General features: G+C 36.3%; 1 protein-coding gene across 2 annotated transcripts in view; it reads right to left on the bottom strand.

The window, feature by feature from the left end:
- The window catches only part of slc4a10b (solute carrier family 4 member 10b), a 69,835-nt gene that overhangs the window by 8,128 nt on the left and 38,582 nt on the right, over positions 1-23,125 (bottom strand). The window contains exons 8-24 of one of the 2 annotated variants that reach the window (XM_073854761.1): positions 21,220-21,444; positions 18,801-18,889; positions 15,634-15,791; positions 15,285-15,372; positions 13,922-14,068; positions 10,417-10,511; positions 9,322-9,496; positions 8,498-8,626; positions 6,079-6,329; positions 5,123-5,228; positions 4,764-4,925; positions 4,506-4,619; positions 3,560-3,721; positions 3,175-3,426; positions 1,285-1,353; positions 997-1,170; positions 178-300 (exon numbers count right to left, since the gene is read on the bottom strand). In XM_073854761.1, coding sequence (XP_073710862.1) covers positions 178-300; positions 997-1,170; positions 1,285-1,353; positions 3,175-3,426; positions 3,560-3,721; positions 4,506-4,619; positions 4,764-4,925; positions 5,123-5,228; positions 6,079-6,329; positions 8,498-8,626; positions 9,322-9,496; positions 10,417-10,511; positions 13,922-14,068; positions 15,285-15,372; positions 15,634-15,791; positions 18,801-18,889; positions 21,220-21,444 — 2,519 coding nt within the window. The remainder of the gene's footprint in view (positions 1-177; positions 301-996; positions 1,171-1,284; positions 1,354-3,174; positions 3,427-3,559; positions 3,722-4,505; positions 4,620-4,763; positions 4,926-5,122; positions 5,229-6,078; positions 6,330-8,497; positions 8,627-9,321; positions 9,497-10,416; positions 10,512-13,921; positions 14,069-15,284; positions 15,373-15,633; positions 15,792-18,800; positions 18,890-21,219; positions 21,445-23,125) is intronic. The other variant, XM_073854760.1, reaches the window with a different exon arrangement.

The following is a 23,125-nucleotide window of genomic DNA, read 5'->3' as shown; positions in this document are numbered from 1 at the left end:
TGTACTGAAGTGAAAGAATACTTGATAAATACTTGCTAAAAGTAAAAATACTTAAATACTTTACACCTCTGTTCACTAAAGAGTTCAGTGTCTGAAAGTCACACTTTAAAATTCTCAGATATTTGCAGGTATTTTAGTAGTGTGGAAAGCCTGTGGAGATGTTCATTAGCAGTTCACCTCTCGCTCAGCGTCCTCCAGTTTCTTCTTTTTGCTTTCGGGCATGAGATCATCCAGCCAGCTCAGTTCTCTCTTTGTAAAGAAAAAATCCAGCAGTTTCCGAATAAAGACCAAAGCCAAAACCTACGGACAACCAAACCAATGATCACATGTTAATGTTAAGAGAGGCTTTAGTTATTTAAATGTATTGTGATATATTCATCTATCATTCATTCCCCTACTTCCTTAATTCTTCCTACATATTAGTGTTATTTTCTTATTTTGATGATTATTATATTATAATTATCAAATGTAGATGAAAGTATTAATAAAAAATAAATGTGTTGAAACCTACCCCTAACCCTAACCTAACCCTAACCTAAAACATTGACCATAAGTTAATTTGTAAATCATCATAATAAAACCATGCAATGCCTGACAAACTCTGAATAAATCTATGATGCGTACATTTAACTCTTTCCCCGCCATTGATGAGTTATGTCGTCAATTAAGAAAATATTTCCCTGCCAATCTGATCTCTAACAAAATCCCTTTACAAAAATGCCATTATTTCAGCTTTTTACTCAAAATGTGGTATTTTTGAAGAAATCTACCCATATTTAGATTTCTGTTCTGTTCTGTTTTTTCATTTGATATATTTGTATGTTTATATATTTATAGAAGAAAATTTTCCTGGAAGGCATTTTGTGAAACTTTTGTGAAAATCACAAAAAAAATGCTGGCAGCAACTTATAAAAAAAGAGCTGGCGCGGAATGAGTTAATTGACACACATATTTGTAATATAATCATGAAACCCGTTTAACATAAACTATATTTACCATCATAGGAAAGACGATGGCAGCCCTGGAGGTTTTGATGACCCAGAGGAGAACCAGACAGCTCAGCTGGACGATGGTGAACAGGTGAACCTTTCTCAGAGGAACGTGTCTCAGGTAAATGAAGTCCGGCTGGTGCTTGGCCGGCATGCCAAACAACTTTAAACGATCAAAAAACTAAATGATGAATGAACAGATACATTAGAGGTCAACTCGCAGGAGATTTCCTAAATAATAAATGCAGATATAAGCCAAATGAATCTGTTTCCTCAGGTGTCTATAATGCTTTACCTGGATTCCTCGCAGAGATGATGCTCCCATGTACAGAAAAACTCCATACAGCACCGGCATGGGAATAAACTAAAGAAAATATACAGTGACTTAGGTTAAAGGATAAATAAGTCAAACTGCACTTCATTACTTCTCTTTACTGGCCTGTTTGCATCTTGTATTAACATCTGTCTTAGGTGATCGCATCATATAGAGACAGAGCAAATACATGTGCAAACGTGATCCAAAAATATCTGGGATCTGATCACCCAAAGCTCACAAAAAAATAAACAACATTCTAAAAATGGCTAGGTTATTTTTGACCCATAATGGGTAAATATTGGACAGAAGACATGCTGGGTTAAAAATTGACTCAATGCTGGGTTATTATACCCCAGGGTTGCATAACAACAACCCAACATTGGGTCATTTTTAACCCAGCACGTGTTCTGTCCAATATTTACCCATTATGGGTCAAAAATAACCTAGCCATTTTTAGAGTGAACCACATCACTTTTGCATTAAAAGAACATTTGCCCATATTTTACTCATCCTCACACCATCCTAGGTGTAACTTTTTTTAACACAGTCAGACAGGGATAAACAAATAAATAATACCCTGGCTCTTTTTATAATGGCATTGGATAGTGGCCCTTTGTCAAAGGTCCAAAAGCGCATCCATCCATCAAAAGCGAATCCATATAGTTATTAAATGTCTTTAGAGGGGAAGCAATTGGTTTTTGTATCGTTGGTTCAGATGTCCTTCGCTTTACCTCGACTCTCTCCTGAACATAGAGTTTATTAAGTTTGAAATATAAATGTTTTCTCACAAAACCCATTGCATCACCTCAGGCGGTGTTCAAATTATGTCAAAAACTATGTGGGCCCCTAGCTAAGATTTATTTGTTTTAATCAAAGAAACTCCAAATTACCCTTAACTCAAACGGTAACCATTTTTTCCCCTCAAATAAGTGTAAAATAATTGTTTTAGAAGAACTTTTAAAAGCCCCTAACCCAATCCTAAATCTAACAATAGGTCAATTCCTACATAAAACAGCGTGTGGCGCACTTGAAAGTGTACATTTATTTCAGACAGAAATCTTAGTTAGTTTATTTAGCTAAATCAGTTTATTGCGAAATTGGGAGAAATAATGGACAGTATCGCTTTGTGACAGCGCAGCACGAGAATTTTAAATTCATGTAGTATTTTAAGTTGAATAAAAACCAGTGGGCCCCCCTAATTTATATTTTTGTGCTTTATGGGGGTCCCTCAATGCTGTAGGAAGTCTAGGACCACCCTAGCCCCCCTCAACCTGAACACTGATCTTAGGGATATTAATAATTATTAGTGTTCATGTCTTTAAATGTGTGCGTAACAGTTTACAATAAGGTTGAAGTAGTAAACATTAACTTACATAAACAAAAAATAATCAATATAGTTTTTCAGCATTTATAAATTCTTGTTAATATTAGTTATTCATGTTAGTTCATGGTGCATTAACTAATGTTAACAGTTATGACGCTTATTTTTATAAATGTATTAGTAAATGCCAAAATTAACATAAACTAAGATGAAAAAAAGCTGTAGAAGTGTTGTTCATTGATAATTCATGCTACCTAATGCATTAACTAATTGTTAACAAATACTATGTTATTGTAAAGTGCTACCAATATTTTCATGACAACCTTTGTGGTTTGAGTGACCGATCACAAAAAAACGTTCGACCCTGTTTACACCTGTGTTTAACACCACGTGGTCGAAATACAGTAAAAAACGTTATACACAGTAAGTCATGTATTTTTTTTCCTGTAAGACAAATACTTTATATTCTGCACATTATCTAGTTCTTAAAGATAATGATCTTTGCTTTAGAAATGACAATGGGTTCATCATTCATACAGACCACAGACCTTCAGCACTGAGGTCATGAAAACAGAGCAGCCCATGAGGAGGAAGATCATCAGACCCGTCACACGCTGCTCTCGAATGCCAAGAAACTTCGGCTGCTCCCCGGGTGCCGAGCACTCCGACTCCAGTTTCAGACTGTTCACGTGAGAGATGGACAGAACGGTCGCGGCCACAAACCACGGCAGCCCCATCAGAGAGCAGACGCCCAGCATCACGCCAACAATGAACAGATCCAGGTGATACCCGCAGCCTTTCTGCCGGGACAGAGACCAAATATATTCATATCCTATCCTTTCAACAGGTGTGATTCACAACAGTGAGATATTTAATGTGTTTTTGTTTCAATAGCATTAAGCTTCCTATATGTGACAAGGTAAGAGATCAAACCTTGAGCTTGTGCTCCTTTCTGTTGATGATCACAGCTGTGATCTGTTGGTCCATGAAGATGAGGATGGTGCATAGAAACGCAGGAAGGAGTGATATCACACACGTCCACCATGGGTTTGGACCCAGCGGGTTAATGAACCACCCGCGATCATCACGAGTCGGCTTAGAAAACAAAATCAGACTTTATTTTAAAATCTTTTCTTACAGATTGAAAGTACTTGGACATTTGAGCTGCAATTAATGTAAAAAAAGGTCATTGTGTTAAGATGAAAAATATCAAACTGTGAGACATTTCTTTTAAAGCAGTGGTTCTCAAACTGGGGGGCGAGAGACGGTGCCAGGGGGTCCCAGTTTTATGACATTTAAAAAAAAATCTCATATATTCTGTGTAATTAATCTTATAAAAAATAAGGCCATAACCAACAGCACTACATATTATTTAATGTTTTGATAAATTTAAAATCTAAGTTTTAAGTCTTTTTTATTGGGGTTTATTAATGTACCCTACATGGGGGGGGAGGCTTGTGCATGCCGAAAAGTTTGAGAACCACTGTTTTAAAGAAAGCACAAACCTTTCAAGTTACCTAGACGCGCTGGTTGGAAAATATTCAGCCAGTGATCATAAAATTTAAACAAGTAGCAAAAAATCTCTGTCCCTGTATCTTTACTTTACCATCATATGTGCCCAAAACTACACAGTCAGAAAAATGTTCAAGAAACAGTCACTAGCTGTCACTGAGGCAGTACCCTTTCAAAAAGTGCACCTTTGCACCAAAAAGTACATATTAGTACCTCAGAGGAACCAAATATATACATATCTGTACCGAAAAGATACATATTAGGAACTTCATAAATGCTACTGCCCCAGTGACCTTTTATTTCTAAAAAAGTAAATGCCCCTTGTGCATAAATCATTTTAATTATTGTATTGTAGTCACACACATACCTTAAACTCATTAGGAACCTGCAGTTTAGGTGATGGCACCCCTATAGCGTAGTCTAACAGCACCATAGTAACAATAGTGATGAAGACTGCAAAGTCACTGATGATGGATCTGACCTGCAGAAAACATGCACGAGAAACATCAGTAGATAGTCTGCAGTAACACCAGAGGGCGCCAGTGCACAAACATCTACACCAGACTCAGTCTATCTATGAGGATCAAATGCAGCTCTCACCAATGCCGGGAAACGACAGCGGTACCTTTGTGGGAAAGTAGCGACTGGTCTTGAACTCTTTAAGAAAAGCTGACATGGCCACGGTCGAGAAGAAGAGAACCACGGACCAGAAGAGGACATCAGGAATATATGGACCATGAGGACCACAGGCAGATCCCAAAAACTCTCCTTTCTTCTCAATGCAGTCCTGAAACATAAGGAAATACAAACAGAGATATATATAAAAGAATATATTAACACACTGACCATAACTGATACCCATACTATATACTGTATATTTCAGCTATACCAGTGATTCACAAGGAATTTACATGATAATAAAATATGCATCTTAAACGCACGGTAAGCATCATATAATGTCCATGAAGTCGCATGAAATCTGACCTGAACTTCCAGAGCCTCCCAGTAGATCTCAGAAGCAGAGATGTTGTTCTTCTCCCAGTACTGAAGAGTGCCATTACTGGGGCTTTCAGGCTCGATACATGAACATCTACAGGAGCACATTCACTTTTTAATACACAAAGAAATTACACACATCACTTTTCATTTCTATAATACTGAAGCAAACTGATTAATGATTTGAAGTGCATTAACTCATTCGCCGCCAGCCTTTTTTTTAAGTTGCCCGTCAGCATTTTTTGTGATTTTCACAAGTTTCATAAAATGCCTTCCAGGAAAAATTTCTTCTATAAATATATTCATTTGTTTTTATAACCTTTTTAAATATGGGTACACTGAAAAAAATAACGCTGGATTTACTAAAAAAGCAATTTAAGCAATTTTTAAGTAAGTTTCACATGGAATTTTAAGCAATTTAAGCAATTTTTAAGTAAGATTTACATGGAATTGTAAGCAATTTAAGCAATTTTTAAGTACATTTTACATGGAATTTTAAGCAGTTTAAGCAATTTTTAAGTAGGTTTTACATGGAATTTTAAGCAATTTAAGCAATTTTTAAGTAAGTTTTACATGGAATTTTAAGCAGTTTAAGCTTATTTTTTTAAGGAAGGATGCAAAAATGATGCACTATACTTTTTAGTAAATCGAGCTAATTATTGTTAGTTTCTTTAAAAATACCAAATTTTGAGCAAGAAGCTGAAATAACTGCATTTGTGTAAATTAATTTTTTTTTTAGATCAGATTCAGAACAAACAGATCCAAAACATACACAAAGTTCAATTTTGGTAAATTAGTTTTTGCTTCCGCTTTTTATAAATTGGGTAAAAGCTCATCAGGAAAGCGTACATGGCAGAGAAATGTTTTCTTTTAATTGACGAGAAAACTCGCCAATGGTGGGGAAAGAGTTAAATGTTGTGATAATAAGATCATGTAGCATTCACCTGTATGAGGTCATTTTCTCCAGATTGTTGTTCATGTTGATGGGATAGGTCTCCCCGAGATGTATGAGTTTTTCCAAGGCCTCGTATATGAATATGATGCAGATGAGAGATGCGAAGGCCTCCTCTGTGAATCGGGTTATGTAACATACGAGAGAACTGGCATCGGTGGCCACAAGCAAAAGACAGAGGAATGCCGTCCACAGCCCGATACACGTCCTGAGAGACAGGTACGACAGCTCATATTCCTTGCAAACACACAGACCCTGTTAAAAGATGCTCTGAAGGTTAACTGAAGACAACTGGCATGAGCCGAACCTAGAAATGCATTAAAAGGCAGTCTGAAGGTTATCTGTGGTTAATAGGAGAGAATGAAGAGATTGCTAGATTGATGCTGCAGTCGCTAGTTTTTATGGTTCTCTGGCTGGTTGCTAAGCGACTGCTGAAGAGTTTTACTGTAGGTGGTTGCTATAGGGTACTGCCAGGTAGTTGCTAGGGCCTTGGGATGTGGTGGCTAGCATATTTAAGGTGGTTGCTTGGGCGTTCTGGCTGGTTGCTAGGGGGTTGCGAAGGTGTTTTAGATGAGACAGATCTACAGATGAGTTGGAGGCCTGATAGCACTAATTAACGATGCGCGGGTCGGGTTAAAGAAATTGTCACTTTATTTGTGGGGTGGGTAATTAAAACAAAATAAAAAACATGTACGTTGCATTTGTCCTAATACCAACATGTTTGTTGGTATTAGGACAAATATATTTTCATAAGTTTGATAATGTTAAAATACGTAGGGCTACCTAGCAACGTAACTTGAGTGATTTCTCTAAACCTTTGGCCTCACGACTAACGTCATGAATGTGCCAAGCAGCTTGCACTGCTAGCCACAACAACAAAACAAACGGAGAAAAAAAGTGAAGATGAAAGCGAGGTGCAGGAGAAATTAAGGTGGGGAATATATGAATAGATAATACAAACGCTGCTTTGAATATGTTGAAAATGTTTATCATTATACTATTTTTTATTAATATGATCATGCTGGTTCATATAAGCGTATGCTGTTGCCAGTTTACGTGGCGATGTAATCTAATGGCTGTCTTCAAGCACTTTTAGGCTGAAATAAAGCCTGTTTTCATTTACTTTACAATGCCTAGTACTATTTGATGGTCGAGGAGCAGGTTGTAAAAATAGATACAGTGGTGCGGGCCGGGACAAATAATTCATAAAAGCATTTTTCCATAACTAGTCTAGCTCTGGAATTTGGGCCATTCCACTGAATTGGTGCCTTTATCTTCCCAGGACACCATGTGTATAAAAATGCAAAAAAAAAAAAAATTACAAAACATTTTATTTTTAAGCAAAGTGTCCTACATGTTAATTTAACACCAAATTTAAACTATAATTGAAAACATTAATAAAAAACTACATACAACACTAAAAACCAGCATTTTTATCTCTATACTTCACCTTTAAATATAAAGCATAAAACTCTTCAGATATCTTTATTTTTGTTGCATTTGAAAAAAAGCAAAAAAAAAAATTTACACTGTTTTTTAAACCATTTTCGCGTGGGTTTAGGGTTAGATTTTAGATTTGCTTAATGAGGTTATTTAATATACAGGTTTCTCCATGTTTTTGTCTATATTTAAGCCATGGTTGCTTGGAGTTGGGGTTAGAGTTGGGGTTTGGGTTAGGATGTCATTTTTATATAACGAAAAGTTGTTCTAACCCTAAACCCAAGTGAAAATGGTAAAAAAAAGCAAAAAAATTGAGAAACCAATAAATAAAACGACAAAAAAAAGATGCAACGTTTAAGTGAATGGGAAGGACTGGCGTATCATATGCACGCCAAAGTGGAATTTGGCGTATATATTGCACGATTTTCACACTTCGTGCTATTTGGGAAACGCACGTAAATGAACAACGAATATTCGTTAAGTAGCTCGTAGAAAGCGCTCTTAAGTGCTAAGTTTAATCGTTATCGGGAAACCCAGCCCAGTCCTGTTACTCATATTATTTCTTTGATGTTATCAGTTTATTTCAGAATAAAAGATTTTGGTAAAGTACTAGAACTAGCTCAGTGTCTGTCTTCATGCTATTAGCACATATTTAATAAATGTTACCAAAATACCTCCGTACTTCATTACGAAACCATATTATAAAATCAACAAGTTACCTGAAATTTGACCAATAATCATTTTGAAAAGTAAAATATCTGTGTTATTAGATTTATTGTTAAAAAAATGAACTTCAAATTTGTCGAGTTACAACATGCAAATGGCACTGATTCTGTGGAATTGCCCGTTTAATACTCTATATGACATTAAATATAAAAAATGCTAGTGTAAAATCTTTAATGTATACCATTTATGTATGCAAGATTAAATTAATCTCATATAAACCAAAAAAGTTATCAGACATACTTGCAGAATTTGTACAGTATTTTCTCAAACACCAGAACAGGTCCAGTACTGCCCAGTATAGTGAGAGGTTGACCAGCAAACAGTGAGTAAGCAATCCCAGTCATAGAGGCTCCAAACAGAGATTCAATGGCACTCTGAAAATACATCACACAGAAAACTTATTTAAACAAATTATAGAAATGAGATTTTATTAACATAGGTTGAATAGAAAGATACATGCATATGGTGTTGCACCCCTGTTGGCTTTGCTTTCTGCAGACTAAACATGTTGTATTGAATTATCAGAAGTTATTACTGACAAACTGAATAAATGCTGTAATTGGGTTTATGATATTAATGCCATATAACATGTTTAATATGCATGCATGTGGTTTCTCACAGTTCGTACATTTATTGCCGTTCGTTGGCGTAGTGTGAACACAGCAGTTGTGACTACCAACACTACCAATGTTGAATGTGGCTGTTTATTGGTATTTATTGAAACAGTGTGAATTATCTATATTCACGGTTAATCTTTCCACAAGTTGAGGAAGGACAATTTGGCATTTCCAGTTCACCTAACCTGCATGAGAAAGACCTCAAGACCAAGCCGAGGTTTCAAACCAGACACAGCTTATTTTATATGACTTCAGTAGACTTACAATATGGCATAGAAGTCATACAGATTACATTTCAAGAGCATACTTGGTTACATGCATGAAAAATAAACATCTATCTTGCATTACATCTAATCGTAATCACGATAACATTTTAATTTCTGGTTTCTTTAAATGTGTTTTTTCTGTATATGTGTTTTTATATATGCACAGCATATCTTTTCATGTCTTCCTATGCGTCCCTCTGTGGCTTCTCCCAGCAGACCTCCGAAAGTAATAACAGGAGACATGCAGGCGCAATACAGGAACAAAAACGAAGCCAAACACTGCAGGCTGAACGCATCGGTGAAATCAGACAGAAAATGTGGAGCCTTCCTCTTCAAATCCCGAAAAAGCCCACCAAATAACCTGAAGGAAAAACAAATCCCAGACGCACAACATTAACGCCCTCTGATCGTGCGAATGAGGCGGAAAACAAGCTTAAAGTCAATGTAGTGATTTACAGCTATTTTACACATTTAGAGGGATTTTAAAGCATGGTATAAAATTAACACTCTCCAGGTGCCAAATGTAAGCAAAAATTGGCTTTGGATGATAAAGAGTCACTTGCCAGTTGGCTGGTAACTTGATAAAGTACTGCAACAATAATTTAAACTTCTTAAATTTGATCACCGCTGATATAAGAGATGAGCAAATCAATAGAAAAAAACATACATGTATACAGTACAGTTCTGCATTGATGCATGTTTTTGGCCAGTTCATGTTAAGCTATGTTAAATATACAGTGGATGATATTAAACCAGTACATACCAAACCTTAAGAGAAATAAAAGCTGTGAATTTGTGATTAGGACAGAAATATTAATAAAGGCTGATCAGACACAATCACTGAAAACCATTTGGGACAAAAGAGGCATCTGAGAACAGAAGGGATTTTTGTTGTGAGAAGAGAGAAAGTCAGTCAAAGTTGTGAAAACTGTCACTCAACGGGAAGAGTGTGACCAAATGTCAAACATGGCGTCTGTCCAGTTCACTGGAGAGTTGAAAACCTGGTCCTCAGTGGCACGGCTCGAAACCATCATCTTCAATACTCTACATTATAATTTGTCATTTCACTACATGTTCAAATAAAATAAAGATTGTTTGACTGCTCAGGTATGGCTACAAAATGTATTAAAGAAAAGAAAATAGACACATCGTTGACCAAGAGTGTCAATGATTTCTCCTATTAGTGAGATTTTTCTTTCCTAGTGATCTGACAAATTCACACGCGTGACTCTGTGCGTGTGTGTGTAAAACACGTCACACACACACACACTCCAGACTGACCTCCCGGTGCGCTGAAGCTCAGGGCCTCCATGACCACCATGTTCTTCTGTCTCTGCCAGATCTCCATTAGGGACCGCGGGGATTTTTCTTTTCTCCTATCATACCAAACAGAAGGAAATATAGAGACATACATCACGTCTGTTCCTGTATCAGACATGACAGCAAGCATCAGACTTAATCTTTTCTACAGTTTGATCTGCCTGGACTTGATGAAACAGTGAAAACTTTTGAGGAAGAAGTTATCACTGAATTTGCAAAGATTTTAGCCTACATAAGATTACTTTGGGAAGGCCTACAGTATCTTACTGTAAACTGATAAGTTTCTTACATTTGTGTCTTTGTTCTGATGTTTACAACACTGAAAAACACTCAGTTATTCATTTTTGTTTATTCTAAAAAAGCACAAATTATTAATCCTAATTTGAATTTTACTGTAAATCATTTTTTAAATACTTATAACCTAGACAGTGGGATAGTTTAAAACCAGTGTAGTTATTACATATATAATGTACAGTACACCGCCGATTAAGAGACCACTCCAGTTTTGACTTTAACTCTTTGACCGCCATTGAGGAGTTATCTTGTCAATTAAGAGAAAACATCTCCCTGCCAATGTTTTCCCTTTTCTTGACGAGTTTTTACGGTTATCTGTACTTCCACTATTATCCACTAGATGGCGCCCAATTTATAAAAAATTTACTCAAAAACTAATTAAATTAATTTTAAACTCTGATCTCTAACAAAATTCCTTTACAAATGTGCAATTATTTCAGCTTTTTGCTTAAAATTTGAGAGGTTATAAAAAGAGAACAAATGAAGATAGGATAAAAAGTTTGTTTGCTTGAAAGCAGAGGGTTTGTCCTTTCATTTGATATATGTGTATGTTTATGTATTTGTAGAAGATTTTTCTGGAAGGCATTTTGTGAAACTTTTGTGAAAATCACAAAAAATGCTGACCGGCAACCTTTTGAAGAAGGCATGCAGGGAATGAGTTACTCATCATTTGTAGATGTTTTGTGACCATGTATATATAAGATATATACATAAATAACATGTTTCTTAAATTTCTTATATATGTGTATTTGTTTATATATACAAAATAATTACACAAAATACACATCCAAATATATTATGCAAACTTTTATTTTGTATGCGAGTAATCGTGATCTTTTGACAGCCCTAATAAAAACATAATTTTTATTAAGAATATGGCAGAAATGTTGTCGGTAGTTGAAAGAATAAAACAAAAATTATCATTAAACACAACTATTAATTGTTTAAAAACTGAAAGGGATCATTGAAATGGTCTCTGAATTTTTTCCGCGGCTGTATGATAGTGCAAGGATTTTATTTTAAATGTGACATAGAATGATTGAACGGGGTATTCGCGGGAGCGAGTCTGCTTCATATGTACACTTCATGCAGCTTCATATCCCACAATGCAACACGATTGTGACGTCACGTCAGCAACTCCCGCTTTGCACATGGAGGGGGCGGTCTCCACTTTCCATGTGATCAAGGGCTTAGGGCGATCCATTTGAACCCACTTCAAGTGTTCTAGCAGTAGTGGGCACTCGTACAACGTAAGCAATGACGTACATCCGAGTGAACGAGACTGAGGGAAGTTGGCGAGGGAAGGTCATAAAAAAACGAACTGGAATGCTGGGTAGAACGTGACTTGCCATTTTGTTTTTAATTTCATGAACACTGCTGTAATTTACTTCCCGTTGGAGGCGAGAGGCCGGATGTATGCAAATTACTTTGACGGGGAGGAAACTAAATGAGAGTGGGTGGCAGTAAGATGCATTTTACGTAATATTTATCCGTTGTTTAGATTGGGCCATTTTCTGACGGGCATTTCTAAAGGAGGAATTTCTATGAAACGGAGATGTTCAGAATGTCTAGCACTTTTAGTACGTTTCTGAATGCGGGTAGACCATTATTCAACTAAGACAAGGTAGACCTGTTAACATATAAAATTGGCTTTTCATTACTATTAACCATTGGTAACATTTTTGATAAATACAATAATAGGCCTATTTTCATTTCAATTACACAACCATCATACAACACAAACTACCTATAGGAGCCATGTTAAGTGTATGTGATGTGACCGTGAGAGAATAGGGGCGTCATTAATTACGTTACATTATAAAACGGCTCGTTCTGGTTCTTCATTCTGATTGGTTGAAACGCGTTTTAAGCCGTGATAAAATACCCCGGTAAACCCACGATTCAGACCACATCACAAGTATCACTGCGCCACTGTTGCTACGTACTGATTTATGAAAATAAACACCACACTCTTTAATCATATTTTTAATTTGTATACAATTGCACAATTATGGCGATATCCAGATAAATGTCAATAAATATTGTTGAGTCATTTCGTCAATAAAGAGAAAACGTTCTCTGAGTTGTTTTTGTCTTAAATTGATATTTCCGCTATTATCAATTAGATGGCAATCTTGCACAATTTAAAAACTGACGCATTCACTCGACACAACAGCGTTGTGGTGGATTTAGCGTGACCTGTAAGTTTTGATGGCTCTGAATCTGATCTTTCACAAAAGTTCTTCACAAAAATGGAATTATCTCCGCTTTTAGCCAGAAATTTGGTGATAACTGATAAGAGAACAAATGAAGGTAGGATGAAACGGGTTTTTTGTTGTTGTTGAGAATTGCGCTCTGTTGCAGCCACACTTGATTCTGAGGAACTACTTTGTTTGGCGGAACAGTAATATTTGTACTAATATAATTACAACTTATTTGTGTTTAATTTTATGAAACTCCGCTATGCATATGAAGTAACCGTTTTATAAATGCAATAAACCCCGCGAAGCAGTGGGGTTACAGTGCATTTTATAACAGCTAAGGGGGTTTATCAATGCCCCTTAGCTGTTATAAAATGCACTGGTAAGGTAACCCACTGCTTCTTGGGGCTTATTGCTTTATTAAAACACCTGTGTGTAGCTTTGGAAGAATGGGGTTGAGTGCAGGTGCATATATTTTTTGGGTTTACCGTACAATCATCGTGTAATCACTGTATAATAATATATTCATTGAGAAGCAGTATTGATTTGAGCAAATCACTGTTATACTTTGCTATATTAAAACATTCTTTAAATGGATGGAGAATAAACAGCAAACTGCAAGGATGATTGACGTGTCATGATTTTATTGCTTTCCACTCAGCTCCTTGGCGGCTTCAAGGTTATTGTGCAGCTACACTACCCATTACATAAATTATGAACAAATGTAAGTAAAGGAGATATGTAGAGACCAAATCTATGTTATATACAAAACTTTATTATATTTAAGCTTCTTTAAAGTAGTCCATGCACATAGCACAGTAGTTCATCTTTCAACCAACTTCATGAGGTGCACTATTGTACATTTCTTCACAATCACAATATAAATGTCCGCTTTAACTCAACTTATACTTGTGCATTACACACACCAAACGTTTGTGTTAAAAGTTTTTTTAGGCATGTTTATCACTGACCTGGGACGGGACGTTTTTTGGTGGCTCTATCCTGATGGATGGATCCCATTCTCCCGGCGGCAAAACTGTGACCTGATCAAGAAATTCATCAATTCCAGCGATCAGATCGTTGCGGTCTTTAGCTTTATATGCTACATCATGGAAAACCTAAAAAAGTAATATAAAAAAGAACATTTTAGATCATCAAATAAATAATATGAGATGAAGTGCATGATGCGATGTGAGAAAATGTGAGATGTCTGTGTGGATGTACCCGTGTACCCGAAATACCCGTTTAATACTGGTTTTAAATCACATGCCTGCCTTTCAGTTCAAATATATTAAAATGTAAATGCAAATTAAATCTGCTCCTTTTTACCATTAGAAGAGGAACCAGGATAATATAATCATCCATGTATGATGGCAATTGCACTACCGTTGTGAAAACAGCAGTATGCCCATTTTCAAAAAGCACTACATTTAGGCATTCAGTCCTAGACCAGTATTGTGTTTTGACCCATATACAGAAGGCCTGGATACAGTGGTTATTTTTATTTTCATCATCTTAAGTAGTGTCTTTAAAGGTTGCCATAGCAACATGAACCAGCATCCTGGCACATGGATGCATCTCTAGATCATTTGCATGCTATTAAGGCTGTTCTGTGAGTTGCCTCTCCACCTCGGATAGTAAGTGAGAGAGATTCTGCTGAGCTGTGAAAGACGTCAGGAGTTTCATATCGTGTCAGCACAACATGACAGCAAAAATGCTTCAGTGAAAAAACCTGCTCAATGTTTTGAGTTGCAAGTGATTTAATATGGGTCTCAGACTCACACAGGCACAGTCATCATTGACTCTCTTTATATCTGCATTTATTAGACTTTTAAGTGGTACAATTGGGTCCCCAGTGTGTCTAACAATCTAGAAAATGTGAAAAAGATCAACCCAGTAACTTAGTTTTGGTAACCCATTCTCTGCAAGCATGTGAAAAAATAGGTCATTGAAATTTGGCTCCCCTTGTGATGTCAGAAAGGGATCTTATTATAATAATACCGCCCCTAAATCTGCACTATCCAACCACGGCACTGACATTTAGTGCAGAGATCAGCTCATTTGCATTTAAAGGACAGACCCAAAACGGCACATTTTGTCTCATACCCACAAAGTGTTATTAAAAAATATCTGTGGGATATTTTGAACTAGAACTCGGCATAAGTATTCTGGGGACATCAAAGATTTATTTTACATCTTAAAAAGTCTTGTAAAATGCCCCCTTTAAAGTAAATGGTAACTGAGGCTGTCAGTCTCTGTTTGAATAATTTTTTCATAAACATTTTTACAGAAAGAAGAAACAAAGACCCCTAATGTGACAGCATCCATTCTTACCTCATCTGTCATTAAGGTTGCAATTGACCTGCCGATCTCATGATATTGAGCTCCTTTACCCAACGGACCGAGCAGAATGAACAGAAACCTGAAAGGTCCGAAAATATTACAGGAATAAATCTTTTTTGCTTGATTAGTAAACAATGATTTCAATTCCATTTAATTTTAAACAGAAAATCAATTTGTTGATTGCACAAAAGTAATTAAAGATATGAAAAACACTGCAATGTATTAATGACCTGAGCAGTTCCAGAAATATACTAAATAATTAGATTGAAAACAGATCTCAACCCACCAGCAGATAAGTTTTAGTTTATATTAGTAACAGGTGAGAAAGTGAGTCGGTCACCTGGTAGTGATGGGAACCTCTGCCAAACCATTGAGTAGTACGGCAGGAGAAAGACGGACAAACGCCACTACAGGTCTGTCAAGAAACTCCAGCTCTCCAACCAAAATATTAGAGGCTTCTGCACCCGGAGGAATCTTCTTCATAAAGTGCAGATCTATCTATAAAGAAATGATCAGACAAGAGCTTATTAAATTCCTCCTGCATGTTCATCATAATAACTCACAACACTAGACGACTTCTGTAAGCAACTATCCAAGACAACTTACAGTACACTGCATTACCAGACATACATTTGTTTTTTAGTATGTGTGCTCCTTGGGTTCAAGCCCATGACATTTTGCACTGCTAAAGCAATGCTTTACCACTGAGCTATACAGGAGCACATATAACAAGACTTGACAAACTCTTGACAATATGGTTGAAGGTAAGTTGGTTTACGACAGACAGAGGCAGACAGACAGACAGACATACAGAGACAAATTTACAGACTGAATTAGACAGACACAGGCACAAAGACAATCGAACAGACAAACAAAAACAAACTTACAGACAGACGGAGGTAGGCAAACAGACAGAGGCGCACAGACAAACAGACAGAGATAGAAAAACAGACAGAGGCAGGCAAACAGGCAGACAGAAAGACATTTCAAACCAACTTAAGTATAAAATCTATTTACATACAGGATTCTGAAATCATCATAATCTAAATATCATAAAGCACATCAACAAAACTTAACAAATTCTGTGTGTACAGTTTTCAAGTTACTTTAGGAATGTCTGGTATGTCTATATGACAAAAGATTATTTATGTAGCATAATGCAAAAGGCTACATGTTGTGTAAGGTTTCATAATGTGATTTCATCTCTATCTGACTCTCATCATGACCCGTATGAGCACATACTGTACAGCACAACAGCTTCTGTTCATGACATCACAACCATAAGAACCACTTAACACAACAGACCTGACATTGGGTTTAAAATATTAATCCTCATCCCAGAACAAAGGTTCACCATGGTAAATCATAGTAAATCTACAGAAGTAGGGGAGAGCAGGAGCGAAAGTACCATTTTTCAGAAAGATGTTTTAGACTGAGATATATTTCTGCCGGTCAATATCTCACAAATGTCGTCTATCAAAACCAGGTGCAATTTAAAACAAATGTAAAATGACTTCAGTATAATTTCACTTTGAACATAAGTTGCGGATGGGTCAAAAGTAACCCAACAGAACTAGATTTTTGTGTTACACTTGTTTTTTAGTAAATATACATGTACTATGACCTCATTAATATGTAACTGTAAACATATTTTGTCATTTATCTTTGCAAAAAAAAGAATGAAATTACATTTGATTTGTATGAGCATTATGAAAAGTTAATTAAATCAAATTAGAATAATATAAATGTGCAACTTAATGCAACAGTATTACAGCTGGACAAAAGAAACAAGTTTTACTTTCATCCTGACAGGAACTCCTGACATTTAAACCCAATTTACTTTTATTTAAAAAAAAAAAAACTCTGAGAAGTCAAACTTCAGAATGTGTTAGAGCACTAAATAACCTGTAGATGAATCAGTACTTTAACACATGAAACGAAAAGCACAACACGTGATCAGAAAAAATTACCGCTTTAGGAATTAACTTATCATGGTTAAAAACAGCTTTCTGGACCTACACGCGCAAAACAGTGAGGAAATAACGCAATATTTGTCAGCTCTATTAAGGGTTGTGTGCTAAAGATGCTGTCATAGTTTGAAATGCAAATGAAGAGTTTGGTTCCAAAACGCGATAAACGCCATTGAGTTACTGCCAAAATCAGTATTATATCAGGTCAGTATTTAAAAGTAAATAATTAATTTTACGCAAAATCCAATATCCGCTGTGTTATTCTGTCATCTTTTTTCCCTTTTTTCCCAAAATGCGATAAACGCCACTCCTCCTTTTTACAGAACGCAATAAATCCATTCCAGAAATTACAGCCCACCAGTCACGCAATGTAAACAAACAATGACAGTGCGCTGAGTACACGGAGTCCTAGTTTTCCTCATCTACTTTGTACTTCGTGATCAACAAACAAAACAAAATAATACTTTAATGGCATTGATAAACCTGTGGTTGTTTTCTGTGACGGGAAAGATTATCATCAATATCTAATAATTTACGTGAAGCACTCGGGGGACTGGTGCTTATCTCCCGACAGCATCAAGTTTCTCATGCTAACAAAGTGACCCCAGGGGATCTTATGAAAAACTTTACATTATTTTACTCAAAGTCAACGAAAATCAAGCAGGACCAAAACATTTTACAGCTGATCGCTGTGAAAAACGTTAAGTGACGACGTCAAGTATAACCGCAGCAATGACAGTGATCTTAATATGACAAAGTAAGTGTTTTGATTAATGCCATTAATGTTTATTTTTTTAATCAGTGTGTAGAACTGTTCAACTAAATGAATATAATATGGCAAAGATGAATGCACATTTATATATTGAATTAATAGATTTCTAGCATTTTGAAACAAAAACTGTCATGGATTTATTGTATTTTGTGGAAAAATTATTCGGTTTTATAATAAATCTTTGAAAATCAAGTTATGGATTTGAATTTTTTATGTTTTTATAACCTAAAGATGCTATGGGAAAGTTTGTAACAGAAAATAGTGGTTTTCATCTTGTCACTTTCTTGGTATAGAAAACACGTTTTTACCGAAATTTGTCAAAATGGATTTATTGCGTTTTGGAACCAAACTCTTCAAATGTAATCATGGCTCCGAGAAAATCACTTTTGTGATTTTTCGTTACTTTTTCCCTGGTTCTCCCCTTCTTAACTTCTCTGTGCTTTTTAAAATGTGTTTCTCAAAGTTGATTTCCCAGAGCACAGGGAAAGAGGGTCGTGATTTATAAAAGATCAGAATATAGATCAGTATAGCAGTGGTATAAACTAGTTTTATTAAAATAAAGTTTTAGAAAAGACATAAAAGCCAGTAACTGATTTACTGGGTTAAAGGGTATGTGTGCTCTAAATGTGTATGTGTCCATTACAAGACTTTTCTCACATAATAAGAACACATCAGAACATCAATTTTGCCAGCAGCAGTGTGTCATTTTGCCTCTGTAGTGAGATATTGAGGGATGATACACAAACTTTTTAGCAGTATTATTACCTTACTGAAGTCTACAGCGCTGTTCTCACGACTGACATCACTTTTGCCTTCTGTGGTGATGGGTTGGGGCTGTGGGGAAATCATCTGTCCTGGAGAAACAGAAACATGATAGAGCTCGGACAATCATTTCACCAAAAACCACGAGAGCACAATCTATCAATCCATACAACATCAATGCTAATCCATCACAGCAAAACATCTCAACAGTAAAGTCAAATGATTTACTACTAACCTGCTGAGAAAAAAAAACAACATAGACCAGCATAATTCCCATGCTGGTTAGGTGCTGGTTTAGATGGTGGTCACCAGCAAACAAGCACCATGACACAAATTATGTTGGTCTTGCTCATATGATGTTTTTTTTCAGCAGGGAAGTTCACATGTGAACCATGGCTTACAGAAAATGTGGTTTAAATTCACAGGGCCCTTGGTCTCAAAAATAACTCAATAAGATGCACACAGGTATACTGGTCTGTTGCTTTTGTAAGATGGAGACATAATGTGATGCTTCATATAAAAAAGGAGAACCCTGCAGTGATATTAGCATTGGTTGTATCTGAAAAATAATGTCTTTGAGTGGCAGATGAGGATTGATTCAAGTAGTAAGAGAGAAGATGATAGTAATGGTGGTCTGCTATGATCCCAAACATCTTTCAACCATCACAATGGATCTCTGACATTAACAGTGGACAGAAAGAAGATGACTAGTATTCATTTTCACATTTTTGCCAGTATGCTCACTACAGCAACTCTATAAAAATGGATACAGATCACAAAGCATCAATTTATCCAAACTCTATGAAGAGTTCGCTCTACATGTTCGTTCATGTCTCTAAAGGTTCAATGCATGCAGGACATTATCGTCTCATATGCCGCACAGACAGGTTTTCTATATTACTCATAACCGCTGCTGTTTTAATCTGGCTTTGGCTCAGCACGCGGTATGAATTACTGCACTAATGATGTTCTGAACAGAACGAAGAGGTCTGCTGGTCTTCATGTGCTCGCATTAGCGTGTGGGAAGCTGGCAAACATCCTAAACATAAGCCCTGTATAAAGGTAATACATGTTCTGCATATTCTTTACATAATAAAAATATCTGCAAAATGATACTTCTACTGATATAAGTAGCGTAATATTGTGATATTAGCATAATGTTAATAGTAAATGATATTGATTAAATGTGAATTGTTAAACACAGTACTATTTTAAGAGGTACAATCAGCCGTGGAAAAAGCATTTTGTCTTTAAACAGGTTTAATATTATGAAGGGTTTGTGATCTGGTCAGGCTGAGAAAAACTGCTGGAAAAATAAAGACCGGCTTGTTCAGGTATCAAAGGTTTGTGAAGAAAAGGCTGACCTTTGATGTAGCAGATCATTTTTTTTATATACCATCTGTTTGTTACATCAAAGCCACCTTGTAATGTGATTAATCTTGATCTTATTTTGTATAAAAAAACTGCATGCATATGTTTTTTGCAGTGATGTTAATTTTTTTAAACCAATGCACTGCAACAAATGATTTTCAATAAAAAAAATTCTTAGTATTTTTGTAAAAATATCAAAAAATTATTAAATTAAGATGCTTTTTCTTGATGAGCAAAATGACCCGAGAAAATTAAATGATTTTGTGCATAAAACAAGCATAACAATCTGTCAATGGGGTAAGCAAAAAATCTTGAACATTTTTCTTAAACACTAAATTTAAAGACAAATTTGCTTACCCCATTGGCAGATATTTTTGCTTGTTTGAATTGGATATTTTTGGTCTAAAAACTAGACTTATTTTCCTGGGTCGTTTGTCTGTGCACTGCAAAAAAATATTTGAAAAATGTCTTGCTTTGTTTTTAGTAAAAATATCCAAAAATTCTTAAATTAAGATGTTTTTCTTGATGAGCAAATCGACCCAAGAAAATAAGTCTAGTTTTTAGACCAAAAATATCAAATTAAAGTGATTTTGTGCATAAAACAAGCAAAAAAATCTGCCAATGGGGTAAGCAAAAACAACTTGAACATTTTTCTTAAACACTAAATTCAAGAAAAATTTTATATATTTGGTCTAAAAACTAGACTTATTTTCTTGGGTCATTTTGCTTATTAAGAAAAAACATCTTAATTTAAGAATTTTTAGATATTTTTACTGAAAACAAGACAAAAATACTAAGACAATTTTTTCATGAAAATAATTTTTTGCAGTGTGGTTAGTGTTCATGCACATCTTTGGTGTGTTTACAGCGTAAACAGCTTCAAAACGTAGGACAAAGCAAGCCTCGTCTGGTGGTAAGATGTGTTACTAATATTTTGAAGCCTCTAATTCAGGCTTGCCCAAGTGCAACCTATTTGCCAAGACAAACACCTTCACCGCTTATGTTTTAGGAAGAACTACAGCAGAAGCGAAAGACTCTCAAGAAACGTTGCCTGGATCCGAGCTGTCCTCTGTTTTCAGGTCGAAAGTGGGACCTGTAGAGATAAGGTTGTGGGACGGGTGAGTGGATGTGGATGAGGAGGGAAGAGGTGAGGTGATGGAGACACTGGAGGAGCAGCAGAGGAGCCAACATGGAGAGCAGGGTGAGACCTGACACCCATCTCCATCAGAATGAACTGATCGCCACAGAGAAGACTTAAAGAGATAAGATGAAGTGCCTGTCAGATACACACACACACACAAACACACACATATACATATAACAAAAATACAAAAACGTAAGAGTTTACTGGCACGCCCATAAACACTCCACTCCAAGTTTTGGGAGTCACAATCACATTTAAATTTGAATCTCTTAAATTCTTTTTCCTTGTGTTTAATGAATACAAGAGTCATCCTGAACTTATGATCAAGTTAATAACCAGAGCAAGGGGCTGTTAATAAGGAATTTAAACTTAGGTGGGGTTACAATCCTTTTCAAAAGTAATATTAAAGAGCACCTATTTCGTTGCTAAAAAATGTATTTGGTATAATACAATGTGCTCGCATGGTTTATGGTTAAAAAACCGTACACTATGCGCTGCCTCCCTGAAACACATAATTTTGTACAAAGCTCACCGATCTGAAAAGCTCCCTGATTGGCCAGCTAATCTGTACGTTTTGATTGGCCTGAATACCTCTGACGTCAGCCGGAAATGTGACACTTATTACCATGTTTTGAAGATTACTCACAACAATGCAATACTGACAGGAGTTAATATCGTCTTTACTACCTTATTAATACGAGCCCAATCTGACCCAGAAAATGCAGATGACCAAGCTGATCCATCAACTTTAGCAGCACAGCTTGAGCAGAACGTAACGGATTGGTAAGGTAAGGATACTAAAACATAAAACCATGTCTGCATTTGTGATCGTAGAAACGACAAACAACAAAACTTGTTACTTGTTATAAAACTACTTACAGGCTGTATGTCAGAAGTGGGCGGGATTATGATAATGACCGTCGTGTCCACATCAACCGGCCCAGGAAGTAAATGGTTGCCTACAATCTATATGTTTGTTGCGGGTGTACCTCGTACGTCTTGAAAAGTGAAGCCGCTAGCTCTTTGATCGCCCCCTGGTGGCTGGCTGCAAGTCATAAACCCGCCCTCTACATTCAAACGAATGGGACTCTGCTCTAAATAAAAAAATTATTTACACTTCCAATAAAAATTCTGAAATATGTTTTTTTGGCCCTTTGAGGTAGTTGTTATCACGTTGATATATTTTCAAGTGTTCATTTTTGTGATAAGTTTCATTTTAGCTAGTAATTTGATGCTATAGAAACGGGGCGTGTCTTTATGTTTGGCGTTGTTGAATTGGGCGCGTGAGCATTTGGGCGGAAGTTTGATACCCTGGCTCCGCGTCTGGCTCCACGGATGATTCTTCTGCGCATGCCTTGGCTCCAAATTGACGTTTTTATATAACATGGCGGCGACCATGGTCGGACATTTTTGGCTTTAATTCATTACTATGGAAGGAGGCGATGTCGCGTTGTCCATCTTTTTTACAGTCTATGGTTTGTTGTAGTCCAAGAAAAAAACTTACGTTGGAGACGATAACTCGCGTCATCGTTTACTTTGGGATTTGCATATCGTTAACATGTACTAATATACACTGTAAAACCGTGAATCGGATAATACGTACTCTTTAAAGACTTCTTGCAACCACCATTGAATGAGACTCTGTGTATTAAGCTTGATAATCTGGTACGTTTAAACAGCACGCTGTGCATATGCATGTGATAACACCAGACAGCAGGGATGATAAGAACAACAACCGTACAGATGATCTTTTATGAATAATGATGCCTGATGATGCCTTTCCCTCATTGACCTGCTTGCATCAGAAATCCAT

The sequence above is a fragment of the Misgurnus anguillicaudatus genome, chromosome 17 (genome assembly GCF_027580225.2).
Source record: "Misgurnus anguillicaudatus chromosome 17, ASM2758022v2, whole genome shotgun sequence".
In the NCBI taxonomy this organism is placed as follows: Eukaryota; Metazoa; Chordata; class Actinopteri; order Cypriniformes; family Cobitidae; genus Misgurnus; species Misgurnus anguillicaudatus.
This window is presented reverse-complemented; position numbering and strand designations above follow the sequence as displayed.